Genomic DNA, 19110 nt, shown 5'->3' with positions numbered 1-19110 from the left:
TATTATAGAAAATATATACATATAATAAACAGATATATACCGTTTACATAATATAATTCAAATTCAAAATCATTTATTTCAACTTGGATGTCATCAAAAACACACTTGTTGAATGTCAAAATGTAAAAGAAAATGTTAACTCTACCACCGGTTCCAAAAAAAGCCACAGTTCTGAGAAGAACCGGCGAAACAAACTCAGCGGGCTTTTTTTTTTTTTTTTTTGTATTTTCTCAACTATTTTCTTTTTTTTTTTTAAACAAGAAAACATATTTACATTATACGAAAAAACAAGTCAAAAAAATACAATTCAAATAAATAATAATAATAATGAAAAATGAAAAGGCCAGGAGCGAACGCCTCATTCCCACGTAGTGCCATCTAGTAAAAAATCCTTAACTTTATAATATGCCTTGTTGCACAAACGTTCCTTGACAGTTTTCTTAAATCTATGAACAGGTAGTAGTTGAACGTTTTGTGGGATCTTGTTGAAAAGTTGTACACCCAGCCCCCTGAAAGAGTTGCTTATTTTCTTAATTCGAGCCGCCGGCAACGCAAGCCTATGTTTGTTCCTAGTGTTCACATTATGCAAATCGCAGACTCTGGGGAATTCTACAATGTTTTTACGCACGTACAATAAATTTTCAAAAATGTATTGGGACGCTAAAGTTAGAATTTTGATTTCCTTAAACTTGTCCCTCAAGGATTCCCTCGGGTGCATATTATAAATAGCACGAATAGCCCTCTTCTGCAGGATGAAAATCGTTTCGACATCGGCAGCATTGCCCCATAGCAAAATGCCATAGGACATAACACTATGAAAATAACTGAAATAAACTAGACGTGCCGTATCTTCATCAGTATACGTTCGTATTTTTTTTACCGCAAACGCTGCAGAACTAAGTCTATTCGCTAACTTGCATATGTGAGGACCCCACTGCAGCCTGGAATCAACTGTTATACCAAGAAAAACTGTCGAATCAACAAGCTCCAGTGTCTCTCCACTTACAATGATATTAGTGTCTACTTGTCTAACACTAGGTGTGGTAAATTTTATACATTTTGTTTTTTTGTTATTTAATAACAGATTATTAACACTAAACCAATGTACCACGCGCGAGATAGCATCATTCACATCGTCATAATCTTCCAATTGTCGTTTAATTTTAAACAATAAGGATGTATCATCAGCGAATAATACGACCTCGTGACGGGTTTCAATAAACTTTGGTAAATCATTGATATACACAAGAAATAAGAAGGGACCCAATATGGAACCCTGAGGAACACCCATATTAAGTAAGACACCGGAAGATCTCTTTCCTTTAACGTCTACCTTTTGGATTCTTCCGGATAAATAAGATTTAATAAGTTCTAATGAAACGCCCCTAATACCATAATGGTGTAATTTCCTCAACAATGTATTATGCTCAACACAATCAAAATCTTTAGATAAGTCGCAGAATACCCCAAGGGCATTATGCGATTCCTCCCAAGCCTGAAAAATATTTTTAATAAGATCTACACCTGCATCAATAGTCGAACGGCCTCTAGTGAATCCGTATTGTTTGTTATGAAGCAGGTTATTGGAATAGAAATGGTTCAAAAGCTGTTCCAAAATAATTTTTTCAAAAATCTTACTCAATGTAGGTAGTACTGAAATGGGTATGGAATATATACCAATATACACACTTACATACAATACATACTAATATACTTACACACACATAATAAATCAACAGTATGGAAATTATAAATGATAATGATGCAACAAACAGCACTAAGCAGATAAGTAGTGTTCCTTCACCATTCTTTTAAAACAGTTTAAAGTTGGAGCACTTCTCACTGCATCCGGCAGAGCATTCCACAATCGAACCGCCTGGACGGTGAATGAATTGTCAAAGAATGATGATGAATGCACCGGCATTTTCAGTCTCAGGTTATCTGATGATCTCAGAGAAAAATTATGCGTATCACCTAGGAACTGGAAACGTTCTTTGAGATATGTAGGGGTATGGGGGTTAAAGAGAGTACAGTATAGTAATGAAAGGACATGAGTATTGCGGCGAAGGCGAATTGGTAACCACTTGAGCTTAGTGCAAAATTCAGATATATGATCATATTTCCGTAACCCAAATATGAATCTTATGCAGAAATTTTGTAGCCGCTCAAGTTTATCAAGTTGTGTTTCGGTTAGATCCGGATAGCTGGAATCAGCGTAGTCAAGAATTGGAAGAAGTAAAGACTGTGCAAGCGCAGTTTTAGTGGCAGTTGGAAGAAAATTTCGTAACCATCTCAACGATCCAGCTGATGCAAACACCTTCCGGCTAACCTCTTTTATTTGTGCGTTCCATGAAAGGTTTTTATCAATTAAGATACCCAAATTTTTCACAGTATCGCTGATAGGAATTTGTGCGCCGTCAAATAAAATAGCCGGAAGCTGCGACCATGTAACTTTCGAACACATTCTTGAACTACCGACAACAATGACCTGTGTCTTTGACGGGTTCACCCTCAATCCATGAGACTTACTCCAACGGGACAATATCGATAAGTCATTGTTCAGGATCTTTATCGCGTTGGTCAGCTCTGGTAAAGAAGTTTGCGTATATATCTGTAGATCATCTGCGTACAGGTGGTAGGAAGAAGTAAGTTGTAAAGAAATAGAATTTATAAAAATTGAAAAGAGTAAAGGAGATAAAACGCCACCCTGCGGTACACCTACGTGCGTTTCACACCATGAAGAATAAGCATTCTCACAGTGAATACGCTGTCGGCGACCAGACAGGTAACTGCGAAACCAATCAACCACGGTTGGAGATATGTTAATGGAGCTAAGGATGGCTAGAAGTATGTCGAAATCGACGGTGCCAAAAGCATTACTGAAATCCAGCAATGCCAACACCGTCAGTTTCCCACTCTCCATGCCAAATCTGATGGCATCCGTAATATGCGCCAGGGCTGTGACCGTGCTATGGCCAGGACGAAAGCCGGGCTGATAAGGGTTTAAAAGCTCGTTTCTCGTAAGAAACTCACTGAGCTGGTTGTGAATCAGGCGTTCTAAAACCTTTGAAAGAAACGGTAGAATGGAAATTGGACGGTATTCTGAAAAGGATGTAGGATTCGGCTTTTTTGGCAGTGGTGTAATCTGTGCTTCTTTCCAAGCCTTTGGAAAGATGCCGCTAGATAATGATTCATTCAGGATATGACAAATAATGGGAAGGATTTGGTCTAGGATAGGAAGGATCATATTATGGGCCACACAGTCACTTCCAACAGCATTGGAAGTTATGGATAATATGCTCCGCTTAACATCACAAGCCGTTAGGTGATTAAAAACAAATGGAGAACAATTTGGGATCGGAAGAGATAAAATGTGATTTAATGTATTAGATTTAATTGTCCCGTCATAAAGGGATGACGCACAGAAATGTTGATTTAATAAATCAATACTCGAATGTGATAGATGAGAGTCATGTTGTAATTTTCCAATCCCCAGTGATTTAAGAAATTTCCAGACTCTAGCTGGATCACCATTTTCGATAGCACTATGGATATGCTGGCGTTGTGCATCCCTACACACTCTGTTGCAGTGATTGCGGATTCGGTGATAATTTGTACTATTGTCAGGGGTTGGTTTTTTTTTATATTTTAATTTAGCAGCTGCCTTCCTGGTCAATAGACTTTTAATTTCATCAGTAAGCCACGGCGCTGGCATATGTTTAATTCTTACTGGTCGAAAGGGTGCGTACTTGTCATATAGATCAGTTAGCTTGGCATTGAACTGATCAACTTTCTCATTGATTGAGGTAGAGCACGTCAAAGCAGTCCAGTCAATGCTGCCAGCATCTTCTCGAAGACTTTCAAGATCCATACCGTTAAAACTGCGCAGCAGAAGAGTTTTTGATTTTGCTTTGGGAGGTCGTACTTTATATGAAACGAAGATAAGATCATGGTATGAGAAAGCGTCAGCTGAACACTATCCATGGTCAGCCACGTGGTCACGAGAAGAAACGAAAATAAGATCAAGAAGTGAAGGAGCACAGTTTGGAAAATGATGAGTCGAGTTCAACGGTAGAACAGTTAAGTTTACTGATTCGATCATCGAGCGAAATAAAGTGGTTCGAGAATTGTTTTTAAGTAGGCATGTGTTAAAGTCACCCATGATAATGGTTTGAGTATATGAAGGCATTGTATTGTCTAGCAGAGTTTCAAAAGAAGTAAAGAAATCTATACTTGACGAAGGACAATAATAAACACCAAGTAACATCTTCGTTTTTTTTTTTTTTTTTTTTTTTTTTTTTTTTTTTTTTTTTTTTTTTTTTTTATTGCTTAGCTGTGTGGACGAGCTCACAGCCCACCTGATGTTAAGTGGTTACTGGAGCCCATAGACATCTACAACGTAAATGCGCCACACACCTTGAGATATAGTTCTAAGGTCTCAGTATAGTCACAACGGCTACCCCACCCTTCAAACCGAAACGCATTACTGCTTCACGGCAGAAATAGGCGGGGCGGTGGTACCTACCCGTGCGGACTCACAAGAGGTCCTACCACCAGTAATTACGCAAATTATAATTTTGCGGGTTTCATTTTTATTACACGATGTTATTCCTTCACCGTGGAAGTCAATCGTGAACATTTGTTGAGTACGTATTTCATTAGAAAAATTGGTACCCGCCTGCGGGATTCGAACACCGGTGCATCGCTTCAACACGAAAGCACCGGACGTCTTATCCGTTAGGCCACGACGACCACAATGACGTGTGTTGAAGTTCTATTTCAAGAAATAAGTGCTCGCCCGCATATGGCGGCGTAGGCTGTGCCGATACATTAACAACTGCACAATTAAAATACGAACGGATATAAAAGGCAACGCCACCACCACCGCCATTAATACGATCGTTCCTAAAAAGTTGAAAACCAGGAATGGTATAAGATGTAGAAGGAAGACATGGCTTAAGCCAAGACTCTGAAACAAGTATAGCATGGATATTCTTAGAATCAAAACTTGCAAGCATGTGAGGGAAATGAGCCGCAATACTCTGGGCATTGATATGAACGACATTAAAATTCCTAGGAACACCAGAGAACCGTGAAGACAATGTTTCTGCTAAAGAAGGCACACTAATATCGCTATCGTCGCTGTTGGCTGAATAAAAACTAATTTCGTTTTGTCCCATGTTTTGCACACGAATGAAGAGTACAGGAAACAAAATTATCACTGTTACTTTCTAGCAGCAGCGCGTTTAACCTTTACTACAGCTGGCTTTGTAACAGCGCGCTTAGGAGCAGCATCAACCTCTGGGATTGCTTCCGAAGTGTTCTTTTGCAGACGATCAAGATCTCGCTGCGTGAAGACTCGATGTTTGATGCCATCCTCTCCCAAAATGTAGACGCAGCCATCCTTGGTCCAGACCTTCTTCATGCCGAATCTACTCCGTGCAGCCATGAAAATGCCGTGGCGCGCCTTCGTCAGAAACTCCGAAACAGTAAAGCCGGTGCCCTTCAGTTTTGTTTTAGAAAACCAAACCTGACTGCGCATTTCATATGTTTGGAATTTTACTAGGATGGGCCGAGGGCCATCAGATGCTGACAATCGTTTCATACGGTGACATCGTTTAATATCAATTGTGGAAAACTCAGCTACAGCAAGACGACTGCTTATGAAATCAGATAGTGCCTGTTCAATTTGCTCACCCTTAGTCTCGGTGACTCCATGAATAATCAGCATTTTTCTACGGCTGCGAGTCTCTGTATTGTCCTGCATACGAGCAAGCGTCTCCACTTGCTGTTGCAAGTTATTGAGTGCCTCAGTAATAAATGTCCGAAATGCTGAAAATTCCGTTGCCAAGCTTGATGATGTGATTGAGGGTTCTGAAGACTTGTTAAGCTGAGCTTCAAACTTCGCCATACGTGCGTTAAACAACTCTGACATCTCAGTCAGTGAAGATTCAAGTGGATTCATAGTAACAGTTTAGTGAAGTGTGCAGAAGTGATTGATTGTAAAGATAACACTTTTCCAGCTGGTAGGTGCAGTTACTTGATAGAATAAATCATATAAGTAATTATATTGTAATTTTCCTTTATTTTACACTATTTCCACAAAAAACACAGTATTTCCGTTTCAACACACAACTACCCATATAATAAGCTAAAAATTAGCGGCAAACAAAACATTCTAATATATTATTCTAATCCGGCAATGATCATTCTCAGAACTGCGATAATTTGTTGAAGGTTAATACTTATAATAGTTATATTGGCGTGTATAAGAATAATATCGTTAAATATATTAGTATGTTTTGTCCTGTTGAGTGCTCGTTTACCAGGCGCTCATGAACCTTGAGAGGTTGCGATGGTTTGATGCGTGACAAAAGCGCCTCGCGTCACGTCACGGCAAGGCGAGGCTCGCCCGCGTTGCTAAATATTATTTAATATTTCTACAAAGACAATAATTTCAACATAAAACTTCGTGATTTATATTTTGCGGTCTGTACATTACGTGAACCATTTCAGAACACTCACGACACCCGATCAGCGTTATTCATTTCTAATATGATAAAAAAATTAAGTAAAATATTGAGATTTTACTGGTGTAAACACTGGTGGTGGTGGTCGTTTACAGGTAAAATAAGCCAGGTAAAATCTAATAAAAGACAAAAATGCCCACAATTTCTATTAATTTTAATTTCAAATTAAAAATGAAACAAAAACGAATATAAACAAAATAAGAATTTAACACATTATATGAATATTCACTTTGTCGTTTATTATCTTCTCGCATGTTCTAGGCAATATGTTCAATAATTTCTTGAAATATTCTGCACTTTTCCATTTCCATTTAACTTCTGTCGAGTTCTTCCCAAACAAGTTCTATATGAGAAATTTCAGAAGAAGGAAATTTCACTGGGACAATTCGAGAAAGGTCAGGTCATTGAGATTGCATAATTTTTAAAATATTTTCATCGTGTTTTCTTGTTCAGAAAGTTCTGACAAAGCTTCGACGACCGCTTAAGACCGCACTTTGTTACAAGTGAATTCAGGACCCATGTGATTTAGTCCACTGGGCATGGCGGCATCTTTGAGAATTCAAATACCCTTATTTATTGAGTTTTCCGGTTATCTTCTTCATCTTCATCGGTAGTTCCGGGCTTATTGTTGCCAAAACTTGTCCAAACCCTGACATGACCACCACTGTGTTTGATGGCAGACACTGTACGTGCTTCTCTCTCTTCTTGTAACCGGTGGATAAACACGCGTCTATTGGACACGGTTGGATTTATAAGTGATTTCTCATTGAGCTATGGTCCAGATTTTATGCGCCTCATTCTAATCTAATTTTCTTCTGCCGATTTGACGTTGACTGTATCCTCCTCGCGTAGTGTACAAATAGCGTTTCGTTGTTCTAGTGTGATTTGCTTGCGTTTTGCCATTTTCAGAAGGATAGGTACGAGCAAAGCAGTAAGGGAAATCTTCCTAATACAGACAATATTAATATCACAACCTTCGCGTGCTCAAGTGAGACTAAATACGGTCCTAAAAATTTAAAATTATCAAATATATTCAATAAAACTACACCATTGCATAAAAATAAATGCAGCCGGATTAAGTTATAAGCACGTGTTTCGTCAAAATTAAAGAATTTCCTAAAACTTGAACATGTGGTATGATAATCTAATTTAATAAACATTTCTATAGACTTATTCACTACATACAGAGTGCCGCGATGTTCTTTATTGTATAAAAGCAGGTGTGCTTCCAAACGTAGATTGTAGACGGTCGTGTATATTGTTGTGAGTCGGTACGAGAGTCGAGTGACGCGGTGGCGGTGGCGCCTTCCCGGTCTCCGTGCAGCGTGCAGCCGCGCAGCGTGCAGCCGCGCAGCGTGCAGCCGCGCAGCGTGCAGCCGCGCAGCGTGCAGCCGCGCAGCGTGCAGCCGCGCAGCCGGTACAGCGCACAGAGATGTCGACGCTTACAAAACGAATTTGGCAGTTTATTAGGAGGAGCGCGTTAGTTAATGTGTTTGTATTGTATTGTCGCGCTCCGGACGGCCGTGACGTCACTCGCTCTCGGACTCGTTACGCGGCTGGAAGCGGGAGGGGGCGGGGGACGGGGGGCGCCTTACACTATGTCACACTTACTGTGGCGAGCGAGCGAGCATACACTCACCTGGAACAAACAACAACATGTTATTGAACTTGCACCGCGAGCACGCTGCACGATACACTTACGACGGCTCTGAAACGTGACTTTTGTCGAGGACCTACGTGCTTGCTATAGCCCTACTGCCTCCACGAAGTTCTCCAGCTGACGGCCTACCTGGGGATAATTCGCTACCGGAGCCCAAGGACATCACAACGTGGATACTGTCACCCGCCTCGTTGTATAGTAATTACACTCGTTTTAATTATTGCGGGTTTTATTTTTATTACTCGATGTTATTCCTTCCATTGATAATACACATAAATTAGTTATTCATTCATCGTCGAAGTTATTCGTGAGCTTAAAATAGGTATTTTCATTACGAAATTAGATTACTATTAGAAAAAGAAGTGACGAATATACGATTAAAAATTATTCGAGATACTTGAGATTAGTCGAATTGATGTGAAAACGTGACGAATGATTATGTAACTTCTAGAATACAAGTGACTGAGTGGCCCAATAAAGTATTAGATACTAGACTGCGATGCGCTATCTGGGACACCCCGAGCAGCTACTGCGAGCTGCGACGAGTAGGCATCACAGACATGCCTACATCTGCTGAGAGCCAATCACGCGTGCCGGTTACAGAGGTAGGACAACCATTGTAGGACAAAATTCACTTATTATTAATACGATACAAATATACAATGATGGAAGTGGAGGATAGGAATAATAATATCGGGCGAGCCGACTAGCCGGGGCAGTGGGTCCGCAGATCCGCATCACGCTCCAGTTGTCGCCTGCGCCGCAACGCACACTCACTCATCCTCTCTCTCATATACGAGTATATGTCTCATATAGATGTCGGAACGGAAACATGTAGATATTGTCCAAAGCTAACGTTAACGCCCCAGTAAGATCTAACTGGCTATAGGTAAGTAAGAATCCGGGGATGGTCTCTTCAAAAAAGATTATAGACTTCGAAGTACATCCGAGTACATTCGATACGCGCAGCCGAGAGCCGAGCCGCGCACCGAGTCATAACATTTCTCACGCTGAAGCAAAACATTTCGCAGATAAGACGGTAGATGTACGGTGTACCGCGTATCGAGCACCCACAACTAACGCGTGCTGAACAATGATTCAGAACATTTAACAGTTCAGGAAGGACAAAGCCATGTCATTAAGACCCAAAATGAAGTGAAATTAATTAAAATAAATGTAATGTAATGTTTGAGTAATGTAAACCAGGTCTTGCAATTAGGATCATTAGTGTCACCAAGCAACAAGCAAGCGCCGTGACGTGGCACAGTTACCATCGAAGGCCGGCGGACACAGGTGCTCCACGCACGTGGCGATGGTAACTAATGACATCAGGACGGTAATAAGTACATGTTAATAGCTTATTATTGACATGTTGATGTTTAATTGTAATACCATATTCAATAAATCATAGTTTAAATAACTTAAAAACACGCTTTTATAAGTAGAAAATTCAACTAATCAATAATAGCAAATAATATTTTTGTAAAAAAAAGCGTGGCGGGTGGGAAATCGGCTGCGCCGCGGCGCCGCCGCGCCACTACCAGCCACTCTTGTAAGCTATTGACTTCCAATCGTACTTCAGGTAATACATTCCTGAAGTGAGGCTCTCCTAATAGCTTTTGTTCCAATCGGCCAATATGAAACTCGTTTATTATAGTTATAAACACTTATAGTGTTAAATTTAATTGGGTTTTCCGAAACAAGAAATTCCCGCTGTCGCTAGGCGCTATTGTATAGCGAAATGAAATCATCCACGCCACGTTTGGATTTGAAAAAACGAAACATTGAAAATGCGGTTAACGCCGCGCCGCCGGTTCAGTCTAACAACATGGGAGGATATCGTGACCAGTTCGTTTATTTGGGTAAATAAAGTTTTATAGTGAACTTTGAAACGTCGCGCAAACATGTTTTCCTCGAGGACACAGTGGCGCATGGCGTGCTGGTTGCGTAGGAGCCGTCCGCCGTACACACGAGTGTTGGGTGTGTGTGCGTCGCCACAATTAGTGCGGAGTGCGCCGGAGTCAAGTGGGAGCAATCACTGCTAGCTAGCTACGCACACTCCCCGTTTCAGTCCTATACAACATGCCAGTGTCACGGTTTTCGAGCGCAAGGCTGACCAATAACATCAGAACGACATAATACTTACTACGCACCTGCACCCAAATTATCCTGGTAAATGTGGAGCAGGACAATTTACCAGGTGCATTTTGATAACATTCGAAATGACTGATAGAAACCATTATGGAAACTATCGTTCTTATAAACCTGTATTCAGGAGCGAAGCACACGCGCGGCGAGGTTTTTTGCCTTGACGTCACACAGGTGTAGCGATAACGTACGATAAGCACGATAAGCGAGCTCCGTGCGCTCTGTGCGCTCGAACAGCAAGTGGGGCGCAGTTATCGGGCCCGAAATACGTCAACAACACGGAAACAACAACAACAACAATTACAAAACCGGTGTGACCGCTTATTATCGACCGACAACATTAATCACTTATATAAGAAAGAAACATGGCCGGCGGCGCGATGCGGACACGCTCCGCCGGATCCTGTTCACGTTATAAAACTAAGTTCTGTACGGAGCAGCTCAGCGGCTCGAGTCGGCACGAGCTCGATGCGACCGGTGCGCACTAAGGATACAAACGTGTGAATACCGTTTCCAGACGAGCGACGAGACGCGGGAGACGAGGCCCGGTGGAGGAGTGACACACCTGCAGAAACAGGAGACGGTGTCATCGACGTCGGGCGGCGCGGGGGGCGAGGGCGGCACGCTCCGGTACTTGACGTGCAGCACGCGGCGGGCGGCCCGGGCCCCGCTGCGACGCAAGATACCCACGGGCCAGCGCCGGCCGGAGCCTTCCTCGCCGCCCTCGGCCTCGCTCATGCTGTACGGTCGCGCCTTCAGCACCATGCACGACACTCACGCCGAGTCACTGTCGAGGCTCGAGACAGTGTTGCGCGACCTTGCACACACAATCGCAAAAACGGCGCTCACGTTTGCGCGCCGCGGACGACTGACGACGACGGCAGCGGCGGCGGGAGGACGCGTCGGCGCCGCCTGCGCGGTGACATCACGCTTTATCAGCTCAGGTGAGTCGCCATCGGCCTCCGATTCAAACTATCCATATCAAAGTTGTAACAAAGCTTCAAAGCGAGCAACAAAGCTGCAAAGCATCTCACGCCTGACCAGCAATCTACATTATAGGATCCCTTGATGACTGAATCTAGTCTAGAAATTAAAAGTGAAAGCATTAAGTACAGCTTGTGGGTTTTTTTTTTCAATGCAGTTTGTGTAAACTACAATATTGGGAAGAGCTCGGCTGTTGTTTTTTTGGACGAGCTCACGGCACACTTGGTGTTAAGTGAGAGCCTATATACATCACCAATGGCCGCCTCCCACCTTATATATATATATAGTTATAACTCTGTTTTATATAACGTCTGCTCCACTCATCGAACCGAAACACGTGCGTGCTTCACGTCAGAATAGTCAGCTTCGGTTTAAGCTATGGTACGGCGACTACTATCGTCTTACTTACACGTTGTTCAATGGGAATCTCAAGACAAGACATCGGGTTATCACTCCATGTCACTCCACGTTAAGTGGAGGACTGTGGCTTTTTTTGGAACCGGTGGTAGAGTTGACATTGTTATTTATATTTTGACATTCAACAAGTGTGTCATACCGACATCTAAGTTGCAATAAATGATTTTTGAATTTGAATTGAATTGAATTGAATTAAGCAGATATCTATATCTATACTAATATTATAAAGAGGAAAGATTTGTTTGTTTGTTTGTTTGTTTCGAATAGGCTCCGAAACTACTGGACCGATTTGAAAAATTATTTTTCCATTAGAAGCCGACATTGTCCCTGATGAACATAGGCTACTTTTTTTAATTTTTTCTTTATTTTTTTTTTTGGTTTCATGTGTGTTTTAATGTTTCCGAAGCGAAGCGAGGGCGGGTCGCTAGTCTGTTTATAAACAGACACGGACAACACAGTTCAGTGCCACCGCTGTCTGTCAACTCCATTTATCATTTGTTTAAAGTTATGGAAAAGATTTAATGGTTTCAATAAATAGGAAATGGAACTTTTGATCGTTACACAATCGTTAATCAATAAAAGATAGAGCATATCCACTCAGTCTCCACGATATATAGGAATGGACTATATTCTGGCTGTTGATCATTAGATACAGATCCTGAGTCTCAGCTTACGGTTACTACTGCTACTTACTTTCTCATCATTCGATAGTAGTAATATTCTCCGGTTATATGAGAATATACATACAATATACAAGATAGTGGTTTTTTTTGGCCGAGGTGGAACTACTTATGAGGTTTAAGTATGGCGGTCGCCATCATAGAACACTAGATATTTGACAGAAGCCTAAATCTCACTCACGAGTTTTTCGTGCTTACTTGCTTGCTAAGACCAACATTTAGACCGTCGGTCTACCAAATAAATTCAACCGCTCGGTGGAAGACTTTCCCTTTGTCGTTACCTTCCAAAGGTGGGACCGCCAAGGTGATAGCGGCCACCCACTACACGACTATACTACACTCTCGCCCAAGCGTCTGATCCCCGCCCAAGACAGAGCCCTGGAGAGGTAGAAAGGGTTATTGCAGATAGAACTGTAACCAGACTCGCGGCCCATCTAAGTACGGCCAGCCGGTGTAATCGACGACTCCACGTCGGCTACACAGGCCGATCGGGTGGTGGCAGTGGTGTTCTGGAATACCCTACTGCATTGGAACTAGTCTGTCGGGTCGGAAAGCGATATACAGGCAATCCAGTCGCTCTTCAACTGTCGTTGTTTATCAAGTGCAGTACGCTAGGGCTGGCGGCACGCTACGTGGCTTCAACCCTCTCCAATCTTCCCATGACCTTCACCGGGGATAGCAGTACCTACCTGTACAGTACACCACAGCAATAGACATACCCAGCTCTCTTTTTCCTTTGTAATTCATCACAGAAATGTTTTTATTTATTTATTATGCAGCAAGCCAAGCGCCGGCTGGTGGTACAATGGCAGATGGTGGATGGTTATTGTCGCTCCTAGAAATCAGCAACATCAAGGACATGGCCAAGTTGGCACCTAAAGCTGTGGATTCTTTCCAAAAACTATTTTAGAAACATTTTTAAATTTGATAGGGGATATAATGAAATTGGTAAATGAGGATGCATTGTGGTGCTTGACATCATCACTACTGGATTACTGAAAGACAATAACTATGTGCTAACTCTTTTTTAAGATCCTTTGTATCTGCATAGATACAAAGATAGAGGTCTGCTGTTGTGTGCCTCAACAAATGTTCACGATTGACTTCCACGGTGAAGGAATAACATCGTGTAATAAAAATGAAACCCGCAAAATTATAATTTGCGTAATTACTAGTGGTAGGACCTCTAGTGAGTCCACGCGGGTGGGTACCACCATCCTGCCTATTTCTGCCGTGAAGCAGTAATGCGTTTTGGTTTGAAGGGTGGGGCAGCCGTTGTAACTATACTTGAGATCTTAGAACTTATATATATCAAGATAAGCCTAGGTAGGATGATCGAGAAGACGGTGAAGGCTCTTAGCAACACCATATTCCTTAACCAAGAATGATCCTTTCAGCAAGATTCGAAGCTGGATTATGAATCTCAATTCACACTTAGAATTAAAAGGATTGTTTCTGATTTCAAGAGAGCTGAAGATAGACCCAATAACAAACTGCTATTTGAGTGAGTATGGCATGCTTTAATGGGATGATATTTTGGCCTAAATTCTCCATAAGATTGGCAGTGATGAATATTGTCATTGTTAAATGTACATATTTTAACCTGTACCTGGTTAGTTACTAATGAAACAATATTGTCGTAATGCTAATATGCTGTATAAACTAAAGTCAATTGCAATGATACATGATTCATGTAGTAAAAAGAGCAACATTTTCCTTGTAACAATATTTAAGGCATACCACAATATGTTATTGTATTTCAGTTCAATATTCATACTGTCTGTACTTAGTGTTATAGAAGAGGTAAAGAAAGCACAGGGATATTGTACAAGTTTGGGCAATCTTAGAAAAGTTGTGGGTAAACATTTAGGATGCTAGTGAAGTTGCAAGCCATAGATAAGTAATGTTAGCTGAGAAAAAGAAACGGATTTATTAAAAAAATTGATAAGTTTAATTTGAATACCAAATTTGCATAAAGCAGAATAACAGTCAGTATATAATTTGAGTCATGAATTTATTTTTATAAAATTATGACTTACATAAGCTAAAAGACAGCCTTGTTTATCAAATATATTAATTGGAGTAGGAGGTGCCTGTTTCACATACATCCAATTTTATTGTGACTGGTTCACATTTCCTAAATTTTAAAGTATAATATTTTAAATCTTCTAACTAGTACTCATATTGGCTGCTATGATTTTTTTTATTATTTTCAACAAAAATTGTATACATTCCGTTATAATTAGGAAAAGATGAATGTAAGATTAGCCAAAGCATATTTTTTGTTATAGTTGAATAATGTTAATCTTCAGGAATAAATATTGGAATATCCATAGTATATAATGTTCCAAATCAGTAATAGCCACAAGTGTCAGTAGCTCAGTAACAACCTGCCTATTGATCCTGCGAATCACTCACACATTCAAGTTTTAAGGATGGAAAAGTTGTTATAGAGGATTGATATTTCAACTGCATGTTCAAGCGAGGTGGCGAGATCCTTGTTGTGAAATCTTATGATCTCCACTAACCACTTCATAGAAGGTGGGCCATAATTTTGTCTACAACTTGTATCTTATCACCAAACCTAATTGTTCCCATTTCAGCAAACATGCCCTACAATTATACCTTAACTATATTTACCTAAAAGTAAGTAGACCTGAATGTTATCAGAATTTAGTGATATTTAATGACACATCTACATAACATTATAAGTACCTACTGAAATGCACTAAGAAATAGAAATTTGAAACAAATGTACTCACCCCATGAACCAGTCGACGGTGTCACGCAGATATTCCGGTAGTCGCTCCAGCTTGGTAGATTTATATCACTTTTCTCTCCAAACAATTAACCAAATATGTAATTGGTTGTACTAGTCCGCGCCTTAGCCGCTAACAATCACAGACTGTAACATCACACTTTACTGCTTTAATCGACGCATCAAATCTAACTGTATTCGTCCGAGGAGCTCAGATCTGAAGTTAACTAGACCGTGTCGCAGTCACAAAACCCTATATCAATACCTTTTTATCACAACTCTAGCCGCAGCAGCTGGTCTGAGCTCGCCATGTTGCGCAACTCTTATTCCTATTTTTAATTCTTAGATTGAAATGATTCATTAGGTAAGTTCTCTACAAGCTGTCAATCTAGATGTAAATGTCCTTTTTTAAATTTAAACACAACAGATTTCTTTTAATCTCATAAACAAGCATCGTTTCCGACTTATTCCGAAAAAAACCATAAATCAACGAAAAAGTCATAACAAATTCCGTTACTCAGCCTTCCGTCAAATTCAATGATTTTTTTATTTCAACCAACCAATAGACAAGCAAAGGGAATACACTCCATATAATTTCGTAACAAAAGCCATGACAGCTAAAAATTAAAGTAGATTTTTTTTATTGAAGTGAAAACTTCTTTAGAATCGTTGTGATTTCAAACCGGATGCAACGGAAAAAACGACAGGTAAGAGACACAAATACAAAAATGTGTAGGATGAAGCCAGCAAAGAATGAGACAGAAATATACATACTATTTAATACAGCGCCATCTGTGAGATTTTTTAATACTAACGTGTGAATGAAAGCTCTTGTAGTGAATTTTAATTTAGGATTATACGTGAAATTAAAATATCAATTCACAGAGGGCGCTACCTTACAATTATTTACTAATGACAAAATTTTACATATACTTAAGACGTTTAGGATAATTGTATTTTAATTTTGGAAGGTTTCACTTCTACCACGTGTGAATTGCACACATTTTGTATTTTTTTCATTTATTTATTTAAGCGGAAAAAAAAGAAAAAAAAAAGTGAATTAGAATCTTATCATTTTTTCGTTTCCAAGTGCAATGCTTTCTCAAAATATTGTTTTTTCATCATTTAAATTTACTAAAAGTAATTTGACGATTTCATTTTCTTTATTAAGCCCAGAATTAGGAGTGCAATTTCAATAGGAGAGTTCGATCAGGAATTTCTTCCGTTCTCGTTACAAGAAACTTTAATTAACCGATTCTCATTAACGATGGTTAGAAGGAAACAAAATAGCATAAAGAGCCTATAATAAAATTATATTACAGTAAATTTAACTAAAACGGACCTGAACTGAAGTAAAATGAACAGGGACATTACAAGAATGGATACTTATACAAGGTTAAAAGTCTTCATAATATCTTAGCGAAGATTATAATAATAATAACAAACTAAATGAATTTTTGTGATTATATAGGAATCTGCACGAGTCGTGAGCTCTACGTGTAACTATACTTCAGACTTTGGAACTTATATCTTAAGGTGGGTGGCGAATTTAAGTTATAGATGTCTATGGGCTCCAGTAACCACTTAGCACCAGGTGAGCTGTGAGCTCGTCCAACCATCTAAACTGACCTTGATATGCGCAGAAGTGCATTTTTGGGTCTGTTTTATTTTATTTTTTTATTGCTTCGATGGGTGGCCGAGCGAATATTATTTGAAACTTTTTAATAATAGTCGGTTTTTGTGTTTTTTGTCTTGGAATAGATCAATACTCTTATGAAAAGATAACTTAAGGAATCGTTTATAAGTCCCATAGTTATTATCTAAAGTAGCTGTAAGATTCTATTATAATTTCTATGTTTATTGCTCTAATAGCTTATCAATTAAAAATAGGTTTAGGTATCAATATTATTCAAATGGTTTCTCTGGCACCAGAGAAATCAATGAAAATCGTCTAAAATCTAAAACTTAATATGTAATAAAAAATCGAGTATTTCTTCCATATCCGTCATCATATTATTATGGGAAAAGCAAATTATCGGTAAAAACTCGACAGCATACCTGTTCTAGTTAAAAAACGGGATTTGATAACGTTTTGGAAGTCAGTTGATAATAGGGTTCTTTCTAACTATAATATTAGTGAAACACCGGGCAAAACTATTATAAAATTACTAATACATTTTTAAGTCCCAAATTGAACGGAGTTAACTTAATTATAAAAAATTATAATAAGTACATGAGTGATTCATTTAACTTTACCGTAAGTGTACGATGCGCATTCCCCCCACTCTTTTGTCAAGAACTCACGACTCATACCGATTGCTACACCAAAAATGTGTACTTTCAAGTGTTCAAATATTAAGTGTACAATCTATGTCTTACATTTCTTACTTAAGGTACTGAATTTTGTAGCGGGAACGCGAGGAGTGAAGTTGTGTGATTTGTTTTATTTTGTGTATTTAGTGTTTCTTCAGGTTTAAACGTGTAATAACGGTGGTTTATTAACTGTTTAATGTATGTCTGTGAAAGTGCACAAATGTGGGAAAATGAAACAAAGCTGCTGGACGTAACTTCTCGGGATCCTCCAAAAAGTCCACTGAAAAAATCTCAGTAAATGACCACCATTTTACTGATATTATTTTTCATCCAATATCATCTATTTTCATTTAGTTTCATCCCAGTTGATTAATGTCTCAAATTAATCATCTTCATTTCATTTCATTTCACTCCGTATTATAATTTTTCATAAAAATAAGAATTAAAACTAAAATAAGACATGACTTAAAGGTCTTAGATACCAGGTCATAAAATCCCTTAAAAAAAACATATAGTACTTAGGTACATATTTATTTCCATTTATTCTCTAATGCAATAAAGATAAAATTGAAAAATAATTCTGTTTCTAGCAAATTAGTTAGTCGGAAAAATGTTCAGATTGCCCTTTGGAGAAAGAGTAGATCCGATGGAAGAAAAACGTCAAGCACGCGAGAACACTATCAATAGCGTAATAACGTTTGGAATAATGTGTGCAATTATAAGAATCGGTAAATAATTTACAAATATCTTTAACATTCAATACACGCAATTGAATAAGTAATAAATGTGTAATTATTAAGAAAAAAACAGGTTATCTTCAATACCAATAATGGCAATCTTTTAGCTGTTTCCGATTTCGTGATCCTCTAACCTTCCAACGATCGAGTTTGTCTAGCTTTCGAAGAAAACCTTGCCTCTAAATACTAAATCTAGTAAATATATTCTCCGTAGTAGTTTTTGATTTTTACACAAATTACGTGCATCGTCATTATTAAGCTCAAAAACATAAATCTCTCTTCTAAGATGTTTGTTTTGCTTTAGAGCACGATCTAATAAAATAACAAGAAAACTAGAGAAAAAAATGCAGATGAGCATAGGGTCGTAATTGTAAGCTTAATAATAGTTTTTTACCCATTGATTGCTGTTATATTCACTTGATGATTAATAATTTATTTTAGGTTATTGAAAATTGTCATAAGTCCCAATTTTCACACTTTTGTAGCCTAAACAGTAAGCCAGGCATATTGTCATTGAGAAATTCATGCCTAACAATGTTAAAATCCACCAATTACAAGATCTTTTGCAATATCAAAGCTGAGTGAGAGCTTTCGCCCTTTATCTCTCAGTCATCAGCCCATGCATGGGTGGTCTGCCATTAAGAAACAATCCTGAAAGAAACCACTCTAACAGTCATCTTCTGCAGCCTTAATGATCCATAGAGATGGTAAAAGCCAGATTCGATTTGAGTAGAATTTGGTATAGGTGTAATTATTTAGGAAATATTATTTGATCCTTTACTTGTTCTTGTAATTATTTTCAGTTCCCTTGGTACTGGAACATGGTAGTTTTCAGTAGGCAGATAGTGCAGTGTGCAGTGACATGATCAATATTCCACAAGAA

General features: G+C 39.1%; 1 protein-coding gene across 9 annotated transcripts in view; it reads right to left on the bottom strand.

The window, feature by feature from the left end:
* LOC114251713 (MOB kinase activator 2) overlaps positions 1–15717 on the bottom strand; it is a 56167-nt gene extending 40450 nt beyond the window's left edge. For 2 of the 9 annotated variants that reach the window (XM_089732633.1, XM_089732634.1), the window contains exon 1: positions 15182–15681. Coding sequence is in view for 7 of the 9 variants with exons in the window: in XM_089732634.1 (XP_089588760.1) it covers positions 15182–15186 (5 nt within the window). In the remaining 2 variants the exon portion in view is untranslated. Of the gene's footprint in view, positions 1–8141; positions 8170–10339; positions 10754–10846; positions 11238–15181 lie in introns of those variants that run through there. The other 7 variants (XM_089732631.1, XM_089732630.1, XM_089732632.1 and 4 more) reach the window with 7 other exon arrangements.
* Between the last annotated feature and the right edge of the window lie 3393 nt (positions 15718–19110).

This window comes from Bombyx mandarina, chromosome 13 (assembly GCF_030267445.1).
Source record: "Bombyx mandarina strain Sakado chromosome 13, ASM3026744v2".
In the NCBI taxonomy this organism is placed as follows: Eukaryota; Metazoa; Arthropoda; class Insecta; order Lepidoptera; family Bombycidae; genus Bombyx; species Bombyx mandarina.
Note: the sequence above shows the minus strand (reverse complement) of the source record. Positions and strands in the feature narration are given on the sequence as shown.